The sequence below is a fragment of the Drosophila innubila genome (genome assembly GCF_004354385.1).
Source record: "Drosophila innubila isolate TH190305 chromosome 2R unlocalized genomic scaffold, UK_Dinn_1.0 1_C_2R, whole genome shotgun sequence".
NCBI classification, from domain to species: Eukaryota; Metazoa; Arthropoda; class Insecta; order Diptera; family Drosophilidae; genus Drosophila; species Drosophila innubila.
Window position 1 is genome coordinate 1,442,300 of NW_022995374.1, and position 22,023 is coordinate 1,464,322.

A 22,023-nucleotide genomic window follows, 5' to 3' on the forward strand; every position below is an offset into this window, starting at 1 on the left:
TTTATTTTTATTAAATAAATAATAAAGTATTTTCGTGCTGCTTTGTAATTAAGTTGAAATAAATATCTATCGGTCAATTTATAATTACAACTCGAGACAAAGATAAAAATACGAATACGAAACGAAAATTAAACAACTCAAACTTTTGAATATCAATTTAAACCCATAATTTTTTGTGGGTGTAAATAATTTATACATATTAAACGATTCGACTTTGTAATAAAACGAAATACACAATTTAAAATGCATTATTTTTTAATTAAACAATTTTATAAAGACATAATTAAATATTATTTAAGATTTAATAGAACCGCCGGCAGTGGCAATGCGATAATAGAGCTTAAACTCGGATTCGTAGTCGGCATAGGAAGCGTTTTTAACTTTTATTTTGGGTGGCACATATTGACGTAAAGGATTTTCCAATATAAACTGATAGATGCGTTCGGCCCTTTGCAAACGATGTTGGGTTTTAACGCCCAAGGCCTCAATATTGTCCAAATACTGGACAATTTTATCGTGCTGACGACGTGCCTTCATTTTCAAATGATGCGGATCAACTGAGTGTGGGAGGAGAGAGAAGAGAGTACCACGGAAATGAAACGGAAGCGACAACAGAGTCGGAGTTTTTTGAAGCTTACCAATTAACGGCTCCAAATTCAATTTCAAGTCTGTCGAATGTGCGGCAATTGACGACGCCCACAAAATGCGTTTACGTACTTCCTGTAGGGCGCCCAAGGGTGTTAGCAAATGGCCAGGAACCAGTCGAACGGTGGAAGCCAGCTCCTGTGAGTCCACGATGAGCGGATTGGCCAAAAGCAAAAAAGAGCTACAAGGGCAAAGGTTAAAAGCATATTTAGAAGGATACAGAATAACAAAAAGACTAAAAATCAAATTTATGGCAACCAAAAACGACTGCCGAAATTTAGAAATTTTAACAAAGTACAGCATTTAAAATTAAAAAAAAAAATGTTATATTAATATTAATAATTTTTTCCACTGCCTAGTATTTTTCTTTTCAATTAGTAATATATATTATAATTTCATAAAATATGTCACAGCTATGTTGTGTAAAAATTTAAGCCTCCTACGTCTTATGGTTACGATACTGACTTCGCATATTTTGTATATCCTAAATTCAAGTTTTCTAGCTGCTCATTTTGGTATTGTTAGTTATATTCGAAATGAGAATAGGGAATAGTTAAGGATTCGAAATGAAAGTTCACTTACCAAGCGCGTGGAAAGAAACTGAACTTTTCGAATGACGTTTCCAAGAAAGTATTCAGTTCGAGGAGATGACAGGGCACCTGGAAAGAAGGCGGTCCAACGGCAGTTGCGCCCGGATTCATGAGTGTGGCATTATCATAGCTGCGAACAAGTGTGTTATTCATTCCGGTAATGGTGGCATTGGCATCTATGTCCAGTTTGGTGCTGGACAAGACACTGTCATTGGCCAGACAGAAGCTCTCCATGCCCATTAGTGACATGTTACCCTTGAGCTTAGTGCTAAGCATATGCGTCTTGTTTGTCTGATGCATATCATCCAGCAAATTCTTGAGCACATTTTTCGAATAGAGAATCTTCTCTTTAATCTGTGACAACTGCACTACATCCTGTTGAATGCGATTAATCGAGGTATTCATGTCGTTATACATTTGTTTTATCGATGCCAGCAACATTTCGTGATTTTCCAATTGCTTGGCGCCCGTTTCCATTTCCAAATGCAACTTTTCAATCTGCTCCTCAAAGAATTCATTGCGTGCTTTATAGAAATTACGCATATTATATTGAAGTATAAAATCGGATATGATTTCCTCGCTCTTTTCTTCATCTTCTTCGCTGTTGATGCCATTAAAGTTGTTCACTTTCTTTTGCAACTCATCCACAAATGTGCCATAGATGCGAACATAGCTCTCCTCCAGCTGTTTCACCTCATTCTGAGCACACATATAATTGGCCACGATGCCCATTAAATCTGCCTGGGTCTTTAGCAGCTTAACATCAAACTTGGACAACTCAACGCTGTTAGATCTGTCCACATTTAAGGAACTCTTATTCATCATCATCATGTGCTGCAGTTGCTCATCCTTGATCTTCATAATGGCATTGAAGATCATCACATTCGGTGTATTCACAAATATCTGACGCATCTCTGTCCACAGACGTGACTTGGACTCTTCCAATTGATGGGGGTTATTTTCATCTTCATTGCAAGTTATGTAAAAGTTTTCAAGCTCCTTGAGTGCTTGCTTTACAGCTTGAGTTGCAAGTTTCTCGCTGGCATTTTTGCAGCTTAGCTTCACTGGAATTGTGGATTGAATTAGCATCTTGTTTTGTAATTCTTCCTCGTAATTTTTATTCAAAGATTCCAGCTTCAGCTTTAGCAAATTTATGCGGGATCTCTGCAGTTCGTTTTTCTGTTTTGCCTTTACTATTTGAATATCTATAAATAAATGAACGTTAAATAATAAAATTTTTAAAATATGCGTAATATCCCCAATTTGGTTTGAAAATTAAAATTTAGCGCTCACATTCCTTGTTTACATCAGCTGTTGTGTCAATCGATATATCGATTACAAAAATAGACATGCAAAAAATACTAAAAGCCACCGACAGGCAATGTTGTAACATAGCTATTTTAGCTAGTTCTGGCAGCTATTCTTAACCTCTAACAAGTTGGCAGCAGTGGTGTTTGGCAACAATTTGTGTTAATGTTTAAAAATGTATAACTTACTCTTTGTTTTGATAGCAGCGGCTTCTTCATCAACCGATTTTTTGGCGTCCACAAGACGTTGCTCTGCGTTTTGCTTTTTCTTATCCAGATCTTTCATTTTCAGATGAATTTGAAGTTGCCGCGGCAGAAAGCTGCGCTCACAGATTGGCACGACTTTTCCCTCAATTTGAGCCACTTTTGCAATGAGCAGATTCTCCCGCACCTCTTGCACCACCTGACGTGGTTGTATGCGTGACTGCAGCTGCTTAAATAGTTGGCTGTGACCGGACTTGAAGATTCTACAAAATTGCAATTCCCAGTTTATTGTTTCTCTGTATTTTACAAGTGTTGATACTTACGATTTGAGTGCATCTTCGGTGGGCAAAGCACTTGGTGGGCAACCCAGACTAGTGATCCAAGTGCGAAAGCTTTTGATTTGCTCGTCAAATGCCATATTTAGTCTATAATAACCATTTGATTGTAATTGGAATTGCTGTATTTGCCGCTTCTCTCACACAAATTGAATAATGGCCTCAAAACAGGGCTGCACTGTCATTATCGATATCGATGCTAAAATAATCAGTGTGTATACACTGAAAACGGTAACAATGTTTGAAATACTGTCCTTAACGATTTTAAAAGCCATTTATCGATTGTCAATGTTAAAATAGTTTATTATGTACACACTGATACGTTAATTCAAGTTTAAAAATATATTCAACAGCTTTAAGCACCCAAACCGCACTGAGTAACAAAAGTCTTGGCCAGCGCACACTCCGCATTCTGTGTCCAACGATGAGCTGGGCAATTCTTAAAGTATTCCATGTACGTGCAACCGAGAACAATTGCAGAAAATGGACTACACTTTGGTTGCTGCCCATTGAATTGCTGAATTGCAGCCAATCTACGCAGAGACTGAGGTTCGCATTTGGTAAACGCTGCTGTCATGGCCTCCACATAGGCCGAATCATTGGAAAATTTCATTGATAAATCACTTCGAATAACTTGCAAGTTGAGCTGCTTTGGTTCCTGCTTATATTTGGATGTTGTTAAGATGCATTCGGCCAAGCACTAGAAAAAAAGAGTTTGTTGATAAGTATATTTCAATGTATGGAAATTATGTACAGTATGTTACGACAACAAATAAACAACTGTTTATTTTTTAAAATTTTGGAATGTATTAACCTTTTTCGATTTGCGTTTTTTTTAATTTGTCAAAACAGTTACTGAACTAAGTATACTCACAGTGGCTGCTTCAAAAGATGGTGGTGCATTATTTGCCTGTCCATTTCCGGTTCCCATAATTTGCCGTGCACAGTTTTCGGAAATTTGATCACGTCCGCCATCCCGACAACACATGGCAGGATCCTAACGTGCCATAATACACAGAGAAAAAAATTATCCATTATCCATTATTATTATTTTTTTGCTGCATTTCTCGAGATTTTTAAAACTGTTTTTTAAAAACTTTATGCAAATTAATTGCTTGACTTTTTACGTACCACTAGTTTAGGCGGTCTTTGACAGTCAATAGCCTGGCCAAAAGCAATTGGCCTAAATGCAACTGCCAACACAATAAATGTAATAAATACACGAATTTGACTAACCGACATTTTTTTAAATTTCGATACGTATATGCTGATAGTTCAAGTAAACTGATAATACAATGGAAACAAACTCTCGTTTTTATACATACTCCATGGGAGTACGAATCAAAATAGAAATATGTAGTTATACTCGAGTATGTATTTAAAAAAGTCAACCACGCATGACAAATAACTTTGACCAGAAGTTCATTGTTGCAATCCGATAGCATTTGGGCCAATGTCATAACTAAATATCATATTTTCGATCGTTGACATTATAAAAAGGTTTAAGCTTCGTAATCCACTTATGTTTTGATTTCTAATGGAATTTATCACTCGCTCAATTAAACAGCAATTTGCTGAACTGAATTGAACTGAATAAGAGGAAATACAATTATCTCGGCCAATAACTTTGTCATATTTTCAAGGTATTTAAATATAAACTGTCCACAGTTTAGGTCAAACACATGTTTATGATTGTTGAGATTCTATAATACATTTCAAATAAGTTAGATTTCTAACGGCAAGTTAATATATTTGAGTTCAGCTGGTCACACTTATTTACATAACAGACGCGACTTGGAGCAAAATTGAGGTAAATGCAAACGACTTGATTAATTACAAAATTTATAAAAATTTGGGAAAACTCTAACAAAAATTTATACAATTTTAGCTTCAGAATAAATAAAGGTGACCAAGAAGATCTACCAAAGAAACGGAAAAAAATTTACAAAATAATCCAGATCAGATTTCTAGGTCTGGCAGCGCTTACATACTTGGTAACTTTCTTGTGCCAGGTGGCAACGTCTTTCACAAACAAAACAAAATAACATGGATGGAAACACAAAAATGTAAGATATAGAGTAAAAACTTACAAAAATAACAAACAAATAATTAAAATAATATACAGTTTAGTTGTGGGAGATGTGCGCGGACGATTCAAGCAATTATTTAGCAGAGTGGAGCAGGTGAACAAAAAAGCGGGACCATTTGAAATTTTGTGTTGTGTCGGCGACTTTTTTGGCGGGGATAAACAAAACGAGGAATTGATTGCATACAAAAATGGATTCAAGCACAGTAAGTAGAAGGAATTTATAGAATTACATTTGTTATTGCTTAAACAATTGTATTATTACTTAGTAACTGTGCCCACCTACATACTTGGCCCCAATAAAGCGGAAGACAACAAACACTTTGAGAATTTGGCGGATGGCGAAGTCTGCACAAATTTGACTTATCTGGGAAAACGTGGAGTTTATACGCTGAGCAGCGGTGTAAAAATTGCATATTTAAGCGGAGTGGAAGCTACGGGTAATATTGCCGGACAGCATGAGTTTAACAAAGCTGATATTCAGGCTCTGCGGAATTCCTGCCTCGTTTCAAAAAACTGTGCTACGGATTACAGAGGAGTCGATGTATTGTTGACATCCCAATGGCCTTATGGCATGCAGGAGAAAGAGAACGTATGTTATCGATATATTTAACAGTATGTTAACTAACATTTAATTTCGTTCATAGGAAAAGGCTTCTAAGCTGATATCGTTTCTCTGTCGCGAGATTAAACCACGTTATCATTTCTGTGCCATTAATGGAACTTATTTCGAGTGTCAACCGTTTCGCATGCCAAAAGATGACACCACACAGTTTGAGCTGTGCACACGTTTCATCTCCCTGGCGGATGTTGGCAACTCTGAAAAGGCGAAATACATTTACGCGCTCAGTTTGAAACCTGTGGATAAGGCGCGTCTTCTAGATCTTGTGCAGAAGACGACTAACGAAATTCCCTGTCCCTATATAGGCTTGGATATGAGCGGCGTTGTTAAAAAGAACGAAACTGTAAGTTATCCTAAATTATGGAAAATGATTGCCAAGAAAACAAGTGTTGAAAAACTTTTGTTTGATTAAGGAAATTTAATTAGTTTATTAAAAACTAAATCATTAAGCTGCCATTTCTATCAAATCTTAGCCGATTTCCTTCTTTCGATCACTGTCAATTTTTATTGATTTATTTTTTTTAGTCAGACTGCGGATTTAACCACTTTACAAGTCAAAATTGTTGTTCAATTTCACATTATTTTTTACAAAAAAATGAAAGATTTCAAAATCAAGTTTAAAGTGTTGATTTATATTAATTACAATATAAGAAGTTGACTAAAAGTGAAAACTTAAGATTTAAAATTTTGAATCTTAGAAATTTCAAAGGGACCCTTGGCATCGAAATAAATATCTAGTAGAATCTATATTAATTTTTTTTCTTAACAATTTAATAAAATTTAAATGCAGAATGAAATAAAATGCCAAATAATGATTAAAATGAAATTCCGCTTAAAAATCGGTTCAGTTTTGATCAAGTTATGACAGTTTGAAATTAGTCAGACCTCGGACTTAACACCTTTACAAGTCAAAATTTTTATCCAATTTGGCATGATTTTTTACAAAAAAATGAAAGGTCTCAGAACCAAGTTTAAAGTGTTGTTTTATACTAATAACGATATAAGGAGTTGATTAAACGTAAAAACTTGAGATTTAAAATTTTGAATTTTCGAAATTTCAAAGGGGGGACCCTTACCATCGAAATCGAATCTTGGTCGAAAATAATTAAATTTTCTTAATGAACAAAAATTGAATACAGAATGAATTTAGAGGCCAAATCATAATCAAAATGACATTCCGTTTGAAAACCTATTTAATTTTGATCAAGTTATGACAGTTGGAATTCGGAATGATACGGTTAGTTTCAGTTAACGGTTCCGGTGTTATTCCCTGTTTTAAACCTGAAACAATAATTTGAAATTGGCATGAGATATTCTACTTAATTCTTTAAGATATCTTTTGAATATGTTGCTTGCTTTGCAGTCGGAAAGTCAACAGTTCTTCTTTGACATGGATGCTAGCGGAAATCGCAAGAGACGTAATCCGGCTGGCAATCATGATAAACGTCCCAGGATAATGCAGATTGATCAGGGTATGCCTTATAAATTATCCATCCCTACAAAGTTACCCACTAGTTTTCTTTCTCTAGACAATTGTTGGTTCTGCTTATCCTCGGAAAAAGTCGAAAAACATCTTATTATCACAGTGGGCGAGCGATTTTATCTGGCACTGGCTAAAGGACCAATTAATAGTCATCATGTTCTCATACTCTCCACAAAACATGTTCCCTGCTCGGCTCAACTAAGCCCCGAGGAATGGGAAGAGTTGGACAAATTCAAGAGTGCTTTAAAGAAGCTATTCAAGAGTCTAGGACAAGTTGTGTGTTTCACAGAACGTCATTATAAGACCTCACATCTGGTTATAGATGTCCTGGCTTTTGAGGAAGGATACGCTTGGAAAATCAAACACAGCTTTGAAGTGAGCAAAAATTTGTAGTTAATACTAAATGAATTTTAAAACAATTCCCTTTCTTATGCTAGGATAAAGCGGAGGAATTTAATCTGGAATTTGAAACGTTGCCGGCTTTGACTTCCTCCAAAATGCTGCCAGAAATGGGACCCTATTTTCTTGCCGAACTTCCCGATGACAGCACCTTAATAACGCGACAGATGAAACACTTTCCACTGCACTTTGCGAGGTGAGTTGAGTTGGATTACCTTCAATTATTATTATAACTTTATTATTTGTATTTCTAGGGATGTTTTCTGTGCTGAGAACTTGCTAAATTGTGATGAGAAGGTGAATTGGAAAGACTGTCTGCTGGACAAAGAGGAGGAAACGGCATATGTGGAAGAATTTCGAAAGACCTTTGCACCCTTTGACTTTACAGATGACGATGATGATGATGATGATGATTAAAACAAAACAAGTGCAATTTCCAAAGTATATAAGGTCCATTGTACTTCATTAACACACCAATAATACACGCATACAATTCTGTTAAATACTACACTACAATATTACTTAGTTAAGTAGCTGTTCCATTTGTGATTTGTCAAGTTTAAGAGTCACGTTGATAGATTTTGTTTAGAATCTGTAAGAAGGTTTGATGTGGAACACCCCGGGATGTTTGTTGTATGTGTGTTTTGATCATATTGTAGGATTCCTCCTCGAATATGGCATATGTAGAGGGCAGACTAAGCTCCTTGTACAGCTCCTTGACGCGTTCAACCTTAAGGGGATCTAAAAGCGCAATTGAAAGAGTATTAAATACAGTTGAAACTATTTTTCTGTACTCTCCATACACACCATTCTGTCCATAGCAGTCTATCATAATTTGCTTTTGTTCGGCATTCGCACGCTGCATGGCCACAACAGCGAGCCAGGAGCATTTGTTGTCCTGGATATCGGTGCCTATTTTACCGGTTACCTCCGGGTTGCCAAAACAGTCAAGAAAGTCGTCCTGCACTTGGAAAAAGTGTCCCATCTCGAGCAGTATTGTCTTGGACTGTCTAAATGCCTCGGCATCTTTGTAGCTGCAAATAAAATTGATAAGTATATTTATGTAAATATAAAAAAAAGAATAAAAAGAATATTAGAAAATAAAATAAGGATTGGACAAATAGGGTTTAAAGACAAAGATATTTTAAATAAGAAAAGCAGATTACAAAAATTAGGGAATATCTAGTAATACTAGGAAAATGTATATACCTACTATAAATGCTACTATTACCTCTATACGCCATTATACACCTGTATTTTCTCTATATACGTACTATAAATACTAATTCTACCACATCTGTAAGCTTTAATAGCTGGTTTTCTAATTACTTGAGTCCTTGATTTGTATTCTTAATTTTTTCACCTCATTTTTGTATTCTAAATATTATATGTTCAATATTCCTTTAGCTAACTATATGGGGATATTTCTTACTACAATATTTACCCGGCTAAATGCATGGCAAGGGCGAAGGGCAGGTAGAAGGAATAGTATGCAGTTTTGTTGTCCACAATTGCTTTATAGTTTTCCATTGTAAAGTCCGAGACACGTTTGTTTGAATTGAGTAAATCCAAAGACTGTCCACAGGTTGTGATGAATGCAATCTCATGAAACAGTTCCATTAGAGCCACATAACAATCCAAGTGACTAAAATGTTGTTTCAATAATGAATATAAGGCATTTTCAATCATCAGGGCATCGTTGATGGCTGTGAGTCCAACATTTTCCACCTTATGCCAACATTTCTGACCCCTTCGAGTTGTGCTGTTGTCCATTACGTCGTCCGAGATAATGAAGAAACTTTGGAGCTATCATAAAAAAAACGAATAAAGCGAATATGATAACGTCATCGTTTAAAACAAGTTGTGAATTTAACGGTTATTTTCTTTTTTGGGGCCTTATTTCATAAGGGAAATTGAGATCCTATTGAAACTCAGTTGAGATATTTACCATTTCCACACACCAACCCAAATATTGGGCCAGCTTAATGTTCTCCGGTGTCAAGTCCTCAGAACGCACTAGATTTTTATAGGTAAGTACCGTCAGGATGCCACGATTCTTCTTGCCCCGAGGAACGTTATATTGCAAGACCTGAGCAAACCATTTGGCAGCATCATTGCAATTATAGGACTTTGTCGCATTTGTCAGATCACGCACGACGTCTATAACAATGGGAATAAGTCACATATTATTATGGTATGCATGTACATATATAGATATAGATATGACCGAGTTAGTATTATCATGCTAATTATAGCAAAGAAAATTGAACGCTCACCCGGAAATACAGACATAAAATCGCGGCTTTCATCTTTTGACACCGTGACTCGAGCTGCAATTGGCACCGAATGATTTTGTAGGGTAGATAATGTTCTGTAAATAAACCGAAGACCAAAACAATAGTGTACAGTATTACAAGTAAGTCTGTTGACTGTGAAATAACAATTATTATATATAATATTAATATATTAATAAATATGAAAATTTGGAAATAAAAATTAGGAAACCGAAAAGAGGAATTCTATTATTAGTATATAAATGATTTTTTCCATTCATCCATACAATTTTTTTCAGGTATGATTTATATAAACTCAACTCTTACTTAACAAAAAAATCTGACTTTTATTTAATATTTTTTAAATAAATAAATAAAATAATTAAATTAACTTAAAATTATTTTAACTATTTTTTTTAGCAACAATAATAATAATAAAATAAATATCAAGAGTGATTTTTTTTTTCTGTAAAAACATTAATTTGACCCACTGTATGCAAGGAGGAACTCTGTTTAAAAAGAAGCTGCAGCAACAGCTGTTTTTGGCCTACGTGACCGCACACTTTCTCTCCCTCTTCCTCTCTCTCTCACAATCACACTCCCATATCACCACACACCTTGAACAATAACAAGAAATCTAGCTGCGAGCACAGTTAAAATAGTTAATGTAAACAAATCCAACTTTGTATTCTAATAAACTGGAATTACCTGGTTGTCTTCTTTAGTTTCTGTTCGTTAACAATCTCGGATGGCAATCCGCCAATAGTGTCTACGGATTTAACTTCATCGCTTGTTGATATCATCCGACGTAGACTTAAAGCATTCTTGGAACCATTTAAAAGCCGCTGTTGCGGTAAAAACTTTTGGGCCAATTTAAACATTGTCACAGCAACAGTTAAAAACTGTTTATATGATTTTTACAAAATATTAACACTGTTCTATGAACTATCTTTCTTTTGTCTCTTTTCATGCACAGCTCCAGCGCAAGAAAATCAGTTACGCTTTCAATTCACGTCGAAATTGGCCTAATAAATTTATGTTTACATTGGTTTCTTTTAAACAATGTTTAATATTGCGCACTTGACACCAAACCAATCTCGTCGAAAGTCAAAAGAATTTTGACAGTAGAATTTATATGCCACCCAACTCTCTCTCTCCCACTCACTCTCTTACAGTGTTGCAAAGGTTGCCACCCAGCACAATCTTCCGGATCTGGCTCTATTTTTGTACCTACAAAAATAAGTTCATTTCCGAAAATGGGTACTCTTAATTTTAATTCGCAAGTAATTCACTAGTGGAAAACGTTAATGTTGTTCAATTGGACAAACAATAATAGTGTGTTAAATGAGCAAGTATTTTCAAATTTATTGCCATTTTTAACTAAATTGTATCTCCTCGTGACAGTCACTGTCACTTCATGTGTCATCACTAGTGTATATGTAAATTACGCTCATCCCTAATTCGCCGAAACAACTTTGGAGCAAGAAAGTTTATTGTTTTCTTTTTCGGCTTTTATACATTTAAAGAAAAGGGAAGAGTGCATGATGATGGACGAGCAATTAATTGATGAAGTGGCTCATCACGGCGTCATATTCAATCGTCAAAAGTATTATCTAAATGGCAGCGCCAGCGGTGGCAAGTACGAAACCAAGGACGAGGCTTGGCAACTTATTGCACTCAAGCTGCGCACGGACGGTAAGCTTTTGTGTTAATAGAACCTGCAACATGTGGCAAACGAGTGTTAATTAATTTATATGCTTGTAGTGGAAACGTGTAAGAAGCGATGGAAATATCTGCGCGAGCGTTATGTGTCTCAACGCAAACAGGGTGATCCACCAGTCTACGAGCATTTATCTCGTCCATATTTGGAGAAAATGAAATTCCTGGATCAGCATATACAGCCCAGAAAGTCCTACCGCAATGTGCCCAACTTTCTGACCTCACCGCAGTCGGCAAACAGCTCGAACTATAGTGAATATAATGTGGACTCCAAGTCGAATAGTTCGCATTTTGGTGCTGCTTCCACACAAAATCATCATTATCAACAGCAGCAACATTCACAACATTCACAACAAACAACTGATTCACATCATCCAATGAATGCACTTAGCTCAGCAGCTGCTTCCGCTTTGGAGAATGTCAATGGACAGGTCAAGATTGAGGCGGAGATCTTTCGAGATTTTGCTGCTGCTGTCGCATCACAGCAACTGCAACACATTTCCCAATCACAAATGCAACAGCAACAGGCAGCGGCAGTGGCAGCTGTAATGGCTGATTCCTCGCAGGGTTATCAGGAGCCGTATCGTGATAATGCGTTGGCTGTGACTGCAGCACAGAATAGCGCTGGCAGCACTGGCGGCTTAACGTCTACGTCTTCCTCAATGAAATCGCCGTTGTCATCGCCACTGCCAGGCATTGGCGCACAGGAGGAACAGCCAGGAAGGGCGCCATCAACGGCCCCACAGGGAGCAGCAGTACATTCCTCTTCAGCCAGCAATATGTCGGGCTTTAATCATAAGAGCAACGATGATTTGCATTCCTCCACATCGAGTAATTATCACACGAAGAAGCCACGCGTTCAACTCGGCTCAAATGGAGCTCAGCATTCCGGCAATAATGGAAATAATGGGAACAGTCACTATGTGCACGATAGCGATGAGGATTCGGATGATACGGATTTAATGACGCCACAAACGATGTTGCAACATGACAATCACTACAACAATTCTGTAAACATGCAACGCACTGCAACAAATGGTAATATCAGCAGTAATAACAGCAACAACAACAATCAGCAGCAACTGCAACAGCAACAACAACAGCAACAACAACAGCAGCAGCAGCAACAACAACAACAGCAGCAGCAACAACAACATCAAAACATGTTTCCATCAAATACAGATTTCCTTTTTCAACTTTATCAACAATTGCCACAACAAGCTGCAACATCACATTCCAGCAATTTTGGCAAATTTCAATCACCCCCAAATCCGCCCAGTGTACAGCGTTCATCGGAGCATCTGCTGGGAGAACTGGTTACCACGGAGCTCCTTAAGATGAACAAGGATCGTCGAAAAAATGTGCAGAAGCGCATATTGGAAATACTCTTTTTTGATGATTAAATATGATGATAGTATTAGTATTTGTATATATTGTAAACATTTATATGTATATGCATATTTATTAACTTTGCAATTTAGTTTAGAAGTTTAATCACTCATTTATGGATTTGTCCGCTTTTACATAGAATTAAGCAAGTTTTGGTCGAAATCCCACCCATGGCATTTGAAAAGTTTGTAGACTCAACGCTTTCTTTCCATCTGTGCTAGTCATGAACAATAATATTGACCAATTCTCAGTGAACATTTAAGTTTAATATGCATATACAGTTAATCAAGTCATTGTTTTTATAAACCACAAAATTAATTCAATTATATTGCACGATAAGATTGTCTCAGCTTTGTTGTGTTAAAATTTCAACTTCCTAGTTCTTATGGTTTGGACTGTGCTATGAGCAGTTAGTGAATGAGTGAGTCAGGTCAAAGAGTTTAATATAAATAGATATGTTGTTTTTCTTGAAGTATTATTATTTTAAAATTATTTTCTTTCTTTTTTTTATTTTTTTAATAAAAAACAAATTGTCATTTTTATTTTTCTACCTTTCTTTATGTATTATTTCTGTATTTTTTTCTTTTATTTAATTTAATTTTATAATTTGCAATAATAGAAAACCAAAATCTAATTTTATTTCATTCCGAAAACAATTACTTGACCAACTGTATATATTAGTTTTAATGGGATTTATTGTATCGTATACTTGGTATACTAAATTTAAGCAAACAGAATAAAAACAAAAGTAATTTATTTATAATGTTTATTAAAGTGTACACAAATACATTTTGATTATAATTCAAACTAGATTAGATTATTAATGTTATGTGTAATTAATGTTGTATAGCCATGTTAAGAACCTTCTTGAGATGTCGGAAAATACCCTATGTTATCGTCTGGAAGCTAGCGGTGTCGCTTAGTTTAACGGGCTTCCAATCCACCTCCACTTTGTGGTGCGTTGGATGTTTGGGCAGATCACAGCCGCTCGTACAATTCGATGGCTTATAATTATCAGCTGGGTCTAGAAAATGTTTGGAATTATAAGAATTGTATTATATTAGTGATTGAATTTCACAATCGATTTGATAAGAGTTTTAGAAAATGAATTTAAGTTGCTTAGATCTTATCAAGTGTATTTACCATATTTATGATCGTGATCTTCATCGCAGGATCTTGGACAAAAGACGACCTTAACATCGATGGGCTCAAAGACCTTGAGTATCAGTTCGGGCACCTTTTCCGTGGTGTCATCAGCTAATAACGAATGATTTGAATGCTTTGAATGATTTGATTGATTCACTGGGTTGATGGGTGCTAAGTGTACGGTTTGATTGAGGGATTCCAGCAGCCAAGGTTTCCTATTGACTGTCAGAATCGCTTGGCGTGTGATTGCTGTGGTTGCAATTGTGGTTGTTGTTTTTGTTGGCAATTCTTCAAGTGTGTTCCCTGATTTATGTGGTGTCTTTGATCTTTCGCTCACTTCATTGACATCCATGGTTTGTCTACGAAATGCAGCTTTCGGAAGTTGTTTCTCTAGTGGTTTGTTGGTTTCAAATGCCAAATTCTTGGCTACTTGTTGCCCTTTGGCCACACTCGTTAACTTATTGCTACTGGGCAGCTTTTCTGGCTGCTGTGGGTTAATAATGTGACGTTTGGCCGTTGCACCAACAGCGGGAGCATCTTGATTAATTTGGTTTTCATTTGAATAATCATAATACTCATCATCATCGAGGTAGGACATGTTTTCGGCATCAATTGCCTTGGGAATGGAGGTGGTTGAGGTTAACATTGTGGTGCTCACTGTGGTGCCCTTTGAGGGTGCTTCTGTGGTTCCCTTTGTGGTGAACACTGTGGTGCTTACAGTGGGTTCTTTTGTGGTGCCAAATTGGGCGGTTTTAATGAATTTCTTTGTGGTTCTCACTGTGGAACCCATTGTGGGTTTCATTGCGGCTCTCACTGTGCTGACCTTTGTGGATTTAATCTTAGTGCTTCCTGTGGGACTCATTAAAGTGTCCTGTTTGGGTTTCCTTGTGGTTTTCATTGTAGTGCCCATGGTGGATTTCACAGTGGTGTCTATTGGGCTGCCCTTTGTGGATCTTATGGTGGTGCCCAATGTGGTTTTCATTGTGGTGCTTACTGTGATGCCGTTTGTGGATTTCTTAGTGGTTGCCATGGTGGGTTTCTTTGTGGAGCTCATTGTTCTGCTCTTTCTGGATTTTTTGGTGGTACCTATTGTGGTTCCCGTGGTGGTGCTCTTTATGGTGGGTTCTTTTGTGGCTCTTATGGTGGTTTTTATTGTGCTGTCAATTGGAGTGTTCTTTATGGATTTTAAGGTGGTTCCCTCTATGCTTTCCGTTGTAGTGGTGTCTATTGGAGTACTCTTTGTGGATGTTAAGGTGTTAACTACTGTGGTTTCCGTTGTAGTGCTTTTTATAGTGGGTTTCCTTGTAGTTTCCGTGTTGGTTTTCATTGTGGTGCCTATTGGGTTACTATTTGTGGATATCTCTATGGACTTATGGGTGGTTGAGGCTACTAACTGAAAGCCCAGATCTCTTCGCGTCAACTTCTGACTCAGTAAATTAAAAAGCATACTCCTATGGGCACTTAAATCTTTTGGAGCATGTGGAATTTCATCTGAGGAAATGGGTTCATCATTGGCATAATCGGAATCCACATAGTCCTCAGCAATTCTGCCATTTTCTTCAGTGGTTGCATTGACTACAGTGGGTACAGGTATGCTAGAACTAGTCTCCATTAAATCTTTCGAATTAATTCCACTTCCTGTTGTGCTCTCAATGGATTTCAAGGGAATCTTTTGTATATTGTGCAACTTTAAAGTGTTAAAATCTTCTTTCTTTACATTCTTCTCTGCAGCTTCTACATTCTCAGTATCAAAATATTCGAAATCTTCTGCTGCTTTCTTCACAATTTCTTTTTCCATAGACTGAGTTTGATTTCTTGCCAATTGTTGGATTGACAATCTCAAGGATTGTGCTATAAATGGCTTTGAGGTGGCCAAATTGTGTCTGGCTAGCTGTGATATGGTCACCCTAGCACCTGCTGCTTTATTAGGTGCTGTTGTCGTTGTCGTTGAAATGACCTTGAAGAGCTTCTTCAGAATGTGAGCAGCGGCAATTGACGACATTGTCGATGGTTTCTTTGTGGTCGCTTTTTCTATCATTCTTTTTGCTGTTGTTGTCTCAACTCTCGCTACTTTTATTGTTGTTGTTGCTGTTTCTTTTTCTGCTTTCACTTTCTTTTCTTCTTCCGCTTCCGCTTCATCGTTGACGTAATCAAAGTTAACATCGCTGGATATTAAATTGTGGGCGAAAAGTGGAGACTGTACCTCTTTATCCCTATTTTCACCACTAAGCATGGGGATTTCACCTGTTCTCGTGGTGACTAATTGCGTTTCTGACTTCGTGTGGTTGTTGTTGTTCTTATGCTTATTGGGCTGTTGCGCTTTCAATTGTTTTTGTGTTTGTTTTTGTATATTTTGTTGCTGTGGCTGATCTGTTTGTTGTTTCTGTTGCTGTGGTTCTATTTTCTGTGTTTGGTGTTCGGATTTAAGTGGTTGTTGTTGCTCAGATTTCGTTGTTTCTTGGTGTTGTTGTTGCTGTGGCTGTTGCTGCTGTAAGTTAAGTGGTTGTTGTGGTTGTTGTTGCTTTGGTTTTAGTGGCTTGTGTGACTGTGGTTGTTGTTGCTTTAATTGTTCTGGCTGTTGTTGTGTCTGCAGTGGTTGCTGCTGTGTTTGGTCTTGCTGTGGTTGCTGTTGTAGCTGTTGTTGTGGTGTGCATGCGAGCTGTGTTGTTGCATCTGTAAATTAGGTGGTTCAGTGTAATTCATGTTTGACATGTGCTATATGTTTTTTTTCTAGTGTATTTAAATGGGTTTTTTATTTGTAATATTTTGACACTTACCTGAGGTGGGACAGGGTGGCAACTCTGTTGTCGTTGTTAATGTGGTGTTCTGGACAGGAGTTGTCGTTGTCGATGTTGTTGTGGTTGTTGTTGTTATCGGTGACACTGACGGTGGTGTGGTTGTTATCGTTGTCGATTGCCTTGTGGTGCGAATTGTACTTGAAACTGTTGTCGGTGCTGTGGTGCCTCCTGTTGTTGAGCTAGAGTCGCGGGCTGTTGTTGTTGTGGATGTTGTTGATTTAGGAGAAGTAGGGGATGTTGTTGTTGCAGTGGGTGTTGTTGGTTTAAGAGAAGTAGGGGATGTTGTTGTTGTAGCTGTTGGTTTGAGAGTTGTCGTTGTGGATGTTGTTGTTGGTTTAGAAGTTGTTGTTGTTGTCGTAGATGCTGTGGTTGGCTTTGTAGTTGTTGTCGTTGATGATTCAGTTACAGATGTTGTTGTTGGCTTAGGAGTTGTCGTTGTGGATGTTGTTGTAGATGGTGTTGTTGGTTGAGAAGTTGTTGTTGTTGTCGTAGGTGCTGAGGTTGACTTGGGAGTTGTAGTTGTTGATGATTCAGTTGTAGATGTTGTTGTTGGCTTAGGAGTTGTCGTTGTGGATGTTGTTGTAGATGTTGTTGTTGGTTGAGAAGTAGTTGTTGTTGTCGTAGGTGCTGTGACTGGCTGGGAGGTTGTAGTTGTTGATGATTCAGTTGAAGATGTTGCTGTTGGTTTAGGAGTTGTCGTTGTGGGTGTTGTTGTAGATGTTGTTGTTGGTTGAGAAGTAGTTGTTGTTGTCGTAGGTGCTGTGACTGGCTGGGAGGTTGTAGTTGTTGATGATTCAGTTGAAGATGTTGCTGTTGGCTTAGGTGTTGTCGTTGTGGGTGTTGTTATAGATGGTGTTGTTGGCTTAGCAGTTGCTGTAGTCGTTGTGCTGATAGTGGATATTGGACTGTGAGTTGTCGTAGTTGTGGTTGTTGTCGTGGTCGGTGCTTTAGATGTGAATGTTGTTGATGATTTTGGAGTTGTGGCTGTGGTTGTTGTTGTTGTTGTTGAAGCGGTAGTTGAGAATGTTGTTGTTGGCCTTTCAGTTATCGCTTTCGTTGTCAATTGCCGTGTGGTACGAATTGTATTTTCAGCTGTTGTCAATTTTGTTGTCGACTTGGAGGTACCCAGTGTGGTTGTACTTGTAGCGGGTGTTGTTGTCGTTGTTGAAGCTTTGGATGTGGATGTTGTTGTTGGCTTAGGAGTTGTGGTAGTTGCTGTTGTTGGTGGTGTTGTTATTGGCTTTACAGTTGTGGTTGTTGTTACTGGCTTTTGGGAGGTTGTAGTAGTGGATGTTGTTGTTGGTTTCGGAGTAGGCTGTGTTGTTAAAGTTGTAGTTGTGGATGGTGTTACTGGTTTTGGAGTTGTTGTCGAGGCCTTAGTAGTGGTTGTTGTTACTGGCTTTTGGGGTGTTGATGTTGTTATTGTTGTTGTTGCCTTGACAGTTGTGGTAGTAGTGGATGTTGTTGTTGGCTTAGGAGTTGTTGTTGTAGTCGAAGGTTGAGTTGTGGATGTTGCTGTTGGTTTGGAAGTTGTAGTTGTGGTTGTTGTTGTCGAAGGTTTAGTAGTTGTTGTTGTTACTGGCTTTTGGGATGTTGTAGTTGTTGTTGTTGCCTTGGCAGTTGTGGTAGTAGTGGATGTTGTTGTTGGCTTAGGAGTTGTTGTTGTAGTGGAAGGTTGAGTTGTGGATGTTGCTGTTGGTTTGGAAGTTGCAGTTGTTGTTGAAGCTATAGATGTGGTTGTTGTTGTCGAAGGTTTAGTAGTTGTTGTTGTTACTGGCTTTTGGGATGTTGAAGTTGTTGATGTTGCCTTGTCAGCTGTTGTAGAAGTGGATGTTGTTGTCGGCTTAGCTGTTGTTGTGCTTGTCGGAGACTTAGTTGTGGATGTTGTTGTTGGTTTCTGAGTTGTAGTTGTGCTTGTTGTTGGAGTTGCGGTTGCTTTTGTTGTCGAAGCTTTAGTTGTGGATGTTGTTACTGGCTTTTGAGATGTTGTTACTGACGTTGTTGTTGTTGGCTTGACAGCTGTTGTAGAAGTGGATGTTGTTGTCGGCTTAGCTGTTGTTGTGGTTGTCGGAGATTTAGTTGTGGATGTTGTTGTTGGTTTCTGAGTTGTTGTTGTGCTTGTTGGTGGAGTAGTGGTTGCTTTTGTTGTCGAAGCTTTAGTTGTGGATGTTGTTACTGGCTTTTGAGATGTTGTTACTGTCGTTGTTGTTGTTGGCTTTTGAGTCATCGTTTTTGTGGTCAATTGCCGTGTGGTGCGAATTGTATTTTCTGCTGTTGTCAGTTTTGTTGTCGACTTGGTGGGTGTTGTTGTTGTCGTTGTGGATGTTGCTGTTGGATTAGGAGTAGATGTGGAGGCTGCTATCGTTGTGTTTGTTGTAGTAGTTGTGTTGTTGTCAGTTGTTGGTAGTAGTGGATGTTGTTGTTGGCTTAACAGTGGTTGTCGTAGTGGATGTTGTTGTTGTTGGCTCAGCAGTTGTTGTTGTAGATGCTGATGGATCACAGTGGTAGGGGGTGGTTGTTGTGGTTGTGGGTGGCAGTATAACAATTCTGCTTTTAGGCCCAGATTTAAGACTTAGCACCTCTGAAGTGGGTTTCGATGGTTCCACTTTAACAAGGGCATCTGGCGCTGGGTTTTCCTTAACTTGACTGAAGGATTCGGGTTTATCATAGCCATATCCATAGTTATAAGAAGCGTTGTCAACATCGGCATTTTTAAACAACTCCGCTTGGGATTCCCCCTTTTCCTCTGGCACTCCGACGTTTTCATCCTCAAAACCCATCTGCGGATGACCGTGTTGTGGCAAATACGGCGGATAGTAAGGTGTCATGGGTGCATAGGCAACATCTGCAATTCCCACATAATTCTGGAAATTCACTTCACGCACTGGCTGACAAATATTAAGTTGCACATCGAAGCTGTGGTTGACAGGACACCTGATAAAGGTAGTGAAAGGAGAATGTTAACATCTCAAGAAGTAAGTTTAAGATTTCCTGATTTCCCATTAGAATTTCGATGGGAAAAAAAAATATTTTTAGAAAACTAAAATTGGAGATATTAAAAATTGGAAAATCACAAAATAAAAAATATTTGTACTATTGAATTCAATCAAAGACTACAAATTTAGACTTTTAAGTGTGCTAATGAAAAAAAACATTACTAATTTTTGACTCTACAAATTTTTCATAATATTGGTACTTCCTATTGTTGTTCTATATTGAATTTCCAAATTTTACTTTCCATTTATTCATACTTTTTTTGGTTTCTCTAACTTAAATTCTTTGATTTTTTGTTTTCTTAGTTCTTTCAAAAATATTCAGAATTTGCACTAAGTTTTCTACTTACTTGAAGCGTGTCTGCAAATAGTTTCCATTTGACTGCAGTTTGCAGGTGTAGTATAAGGCGCAGTCTGTGGGAGATCGGAAAGTTCCCTCCTCTGTGCACTCCGGAAACTTGTGCTCACAGTTTTCCGGAATGTTGCTGCCGTTGTGGGCAATTTCCGTCGAGGGACACGCATCGCCAGGGATGCATTTTCCGCTGCTGGATGAGTAAATTGTGCCCGTGGGACATGCGCGCCATATCGGAATCATTCTATGATCGCAAGTGTAGAAAACTTTGCAATCGTTGGCATATGCAAAACTTCCTTCCTTCTCACAGGAAACTGGATAATCGGGACGTACTCGCTGCACACACTTTCCACTGCTCGAGTTGAATTTCTGTAGCAAAATAATAGCATATATAAGAATGGAACTTTATTTTGTAACTATCCTAATTTTATATTACCTCCAGATTTGGACATTTGCTGAAGATCACGCAGTTGGGACGACACACATAATAATATTGCTGCTGATCCGGATGCGGTTTGATGCCCAAATAATTCCGGGAACAGCGATTATTCTGAAATGCAGAAAAGCAAAGGTTGAGTAAATTAACAACTTAATTTAAATTATATTTAAGAAAGCACGAAGAAAAATATTTTATTTTTTTATTTAATTTTCAACAAAAATATAACATGTAAACACATTGAATTTTTTTTTTAATTGGGTAGAATAGAATAAAGAATTTATGTGAACCGTTATTTTTTTAATCAAGGCTACGACTTTACTATTGACTTTAATTTTTTTAGTGTATCAAATTTGTGCAACATTTTTTCCCGGTAAAATTCTTTGAAATATTTTACTTTCTGAAAAATTAAAATGTCTGAAGACATTTTGATGTCGATTTTTTTTTGCATTGTGAAATGTATTATGGTATTAAGCTCCAATTTTGATAATAATTAAAGATTAACATTAATTTTTTAAATGTTAAAGTTTTTATTGGAATGCTCTTAGTTGACGTTTAATAAATATTACATAAAATTGTATAATATTTAAGTTTGAAATAAGCGTTTTTTATTTAAAATCCAATTCTTTCTTATTTTAAATTTTAGTTTTAATAAAAAGGTATTAAACAACAAAAAAAATAATACAATAAAATGGAAATTATTATGGGCGATTTTTGAATGAAGTCAAATAAAATAAATACATAAGATTGTTTCAGACTGTTTATTAATTTTTAAATTGTTTTCAATTATTTTTTTAAATGTTAAATTGTGTTTGCAGACTGTTTTTAGTTGAGAAATAAATTATAGTTCAATAAATAAGTAAAGAAATGATTTAATAAATCAATACAATGCATAAAAAATAATTATATAAATCTTTGACAATTTATACTTACATAATCGACGGCTACGGGATTGCCACCACCTGGCAAAGGCCTCCTCAGGCTGTAGGAGTTATCAAAGTAGCTGCCAGGTGGGCTGTAGATGAGTGGGCGTGTCTGGTAGCCATGGTAGCCATAGGGTGCTGGTGCTGGATAGGAATAGGGCTGAGGATAATAGGCATTGGGCAGCAAATGATGAGGCGGCATTCCATGATGATGATCATATCCACTTGGCACGTGTATGGAGCGACTGTTGACCACAGCCAATGAAATGGCCAGCAGCCAGATGCAGTGCATCATTTTAAGACACTTGTCACTTGACACTTGA

General features: G+C 37.3%; 6 protein-coding genes across 6 annotated transcripts; 2 read left to right on the forward strand and 4 right to left on the reverse strand.

Annotated features, from left to right (window-relative positions):
- Positions 1-237: 237 nt before the first annotated feature.
- LOC117785530 (augmin complex subunit dgt5) lies at positions 238-3,226 on the reverse strand. The gene is made up of 5 exons (XM_034623603.1): positions 3,070-3,226; positions 2,732-3,009; positions 1,228-2,440; positions 639-826; positions 238-557 (listed from the first exon to the last, which is right to left on the reverse strand). The coding sequence occupies exons 1-5, from the start codon at positions 3,162-3,164 to the stop codon at positions 295-297; spliced, it is 2,037 nt and encodes a 678-aa protein (XP_034479494.1). The 5' UTR covers positions 3,165-3,226; the 3' UTR covers positions 238-294.
- A 159-nt stretch (positions 3,227-3,385) lies between these two features.
- LOC117784716 lies at positions 3,386-4,323 on the reverse strand. The gene is made up of 3 exons (XM_034622525.1): positions 4,213-4,323; positions 3,956-4,078; positions 3,386-3,781 (listed from the first exon to the last, which is right to left on the reverse strand). Exons 1-3 carry the CDS (start codon positions 4,321-4,323, stop codon positions 3,437-3,439), a joined length of 579 nt encoding a protein of 192 aa, XP_034478416.1. The 3' UTR covers positions 3,386-3,436.
- Positions 4,324-5,085: 762 nt separating this feature from the next.
- Positions 5,086-8,179, forward strand: LOC117783486 (CWF19-like protein 1 homolog). The gene is made up of 8 exons (XM_034620897.1): positions 5,086-5,147; positions 5,207-5,373; positions 5,437-5,759; positions 5,815-6,132; positions 7,153-7,261; positions 7,319-7,647; positions 7,710-7,867; positions 7,926-8,179. Exons 1-8 carry the CDS (start codon positions 5,128-5,130, stop codon positions 8,086-8,088), a joined length of 1,587 nt encoding a protein of 528 aa, XP_034476788.1. The 5' UTR covers positions 5,086-5,127; the 3' UTR covers positions 8,089-8,179.
- On the reverse strand, positions 8,105-11,075 carry LOC117783487 (farnesyl pyrophosphate synthase). Its single transcript, XM_034620898.1, has 6 exons — positions 10,653-11,075; positions 9,948-10,042; positions 9,620-9,831; positions 9,116-9,477; positions 8,479-8,705; positions 8,105-8,412 (listed from the first exon to the last, which is right to left on the reverse strand). Exons 1-6 carry the CDS (start codon positions 10,823-10,825, stop codon positions 8,231-8,233), a joined length of 1,251 nt encoding a protein of 416 aa, XP_034476789.1. The 5' UTR covers positions 10,826-11,075; the 3' UTR covers positions 8,105-8,230.
- Positions 11,076-11,406: 331 nt separating this feature from the next.
- Positions 11,407-13,080, forward strand: LOC117783965 (alpha-protein kinase 1). The gene is made up of 2 exons (XM_034621546.1): positions 11,407-11,639; positions 11,709-13,080. The coding sequence occupies exons 1-2, from the start codon at positions 11,486-11,488 to the stop codon at positions 13,064-13,066; spliced, it is 1,512 nt and encodes a 503-aa protein (XP_034477437.1). The 5' UTR covers positions 11,407-11,485; the 3' UTR covers positions 13,067-13,080.
- Positions 13,081-13,804: 724 nt separating this feature from the next.
- LOC117785828 (mucin-2-like) lies at positions 13,805-21,995 on the reverse strand. The gene is made up of 9 exons (XM_034624076.1): positions 21,711-21,995; positions 20,778-20,891; positions 20,340-20,710; positions 19,392-19,930; positions 18,994-19,324; positions 18,868-18,893; positions 16,976-18,688; positions 14,196-14,309; positions 13,805-14,076 (listed from the first exon to the last, which is right to left on the reverse strand). Exons 1-9 carry the CDS (start codon positions 21,993-21,995, stop codon positions 13,940-13,942), a joined length of 3,630 nt encoding a protein of 1,209 aa, XP_034479967.1. The 3' UTR covers positions 13,805-13,939.
- Between the last annotated feature and the right edge of the window lie 28 nt (positions 21,996-22,023).

What these genes read in the sequence shown, in the direction of transcription:
- LOC117785530 (XM_034623603.1), bottom strand. Translation starts at nt 3,164, where the DNA reads ATGGCATTTGACGAGCAAATCAAAAGCTTTCGCACTTGGATCACTAGT. An exon ending in CGCTGCTATCAAAACAAAGA is followed by an intron (nt 2,441 to 2,731) that starts GTAAGTTATACA and finishes ATTTATTTATAG; the next exon opens with ATATTCAAATAGTAAAGGCA. An exon ending in AGTTTCTTTCCACGCGCTTG is followed by an intron (nt 827 to 1,227) that starts GTAAGTGAACTT and finishes TTGCCCTTGTAG; the next exon opens with CTCTTTTTTGCTTTTGGCCA.
- LOC117784716 (XM_034622525.1), bottom strand. Translation starts at nt 4,323, where the DNA reads ATGTCGGTTAGTCAAATTCGTGTATTTATTACATTTATTGTGTTGGCA. An exon ending in AAAGACCGCCTAAACTAGTG is followed by an intron (nt 4,079 to 4,212) that starts GTACGTAAAAAG and finishes ATGGCACGTTAG; the next exon opens with GATCCTGCCATGTGTTGTCG. An exon ending in CATCTTTTGAAGCAGCCACT is followed by an intron (nt 3,782 to 3,955) that starts GTGAGTATACTT and finishes CTTTTTTTCTAG; the next exon opens with TGCTTGGCCGAATGCATCTT.
- LOC117783486 (XM_034620897.1), top strand. Translation starts at nt 5,128, where the DNA reads ATGGATGGAAACACAAAAAT. An exon ending in GCATGCAGGAGAAAGAGAAC is followed by an intron (nt 5,760 to 5,814) that starts GTATGTTATCGA and finishes TTTCGTTCATAG; the next exon opens with GAAAAGGCTTCTAAGCTGAT. An exon ending in TTTCCACTGCACTTTGCGAG is followed by an intron (nt 7,868 to 7,925) that starts GTGAGTTGAGTT and finishes TTGTATTTCTAG; the next exon opens with GGATGTTTTCTGTGCTGAGA.
- LOC117783487 (XM_034620898.1), bottom strand. Translation starts at nt 10,825, where the DNA reads ATGTTTAAATTGGCCCAAAAGTTTTTACCGCAACAGCGGCTTTTAAAT. An exon ending in AAACTAAAGAAGACAACCAG is followed by an intron (nt 10,043 to 10,652) that starts GTAATTCCAGTT and finishes GTTTATTTACAG; the next exon opens with AACATTATCTACCCTACAAA. An exon ending in TTTTATGTCTGTATTTCCGG is followed by an intron (nt 9,832 to 9,947) that starts GTGAGCGTTCAA and finishes CCATTGTTATAG; the next exon opens with ACGTCGTGCGTGATCTGACA.
- LOC117783965 (XM_034621546.1), top strand. Translation starts at nt 11,486, where the DNA reads ATGATGATGGACGAGCAATTAATTGATGAAGTGGCTCATCACGGCGTC. An exon ending in ACTCAAGCTGCGCACGGACG is followed by an intron (nt 11,640 to 11,708) that starts GTAAGCTTTTGT and finishes ATATGCTTGTAG; the next exon opens with TGGAAACGTGTAAGAAGCGA.
- LOC117785828 (XM_034624076.1), bottom strand. Translation starts at nt 21,995, where the DNA reads ATGATGCACTGCATCTGGCTGCTGGCCATTTCATTGGCTGTGGTCAAC. An exon ending in GCAAATGTCCAAATCTGGAG is followed by an intron (nt 20,711 to 20,777) that starts GTAATATAAAAT and finishes ATTTTGCTACAG; the next exon opens with AAATTCAACTCGAGCAGTGG. An exon ending in ATCCACTACTACCAACAACT is followed by an intron (nt 19,325 to 19,391) that starts GACAACAACACA and finishes CTAATCCAACAG; the next exon opens with CAACATCCACAACGACAACA.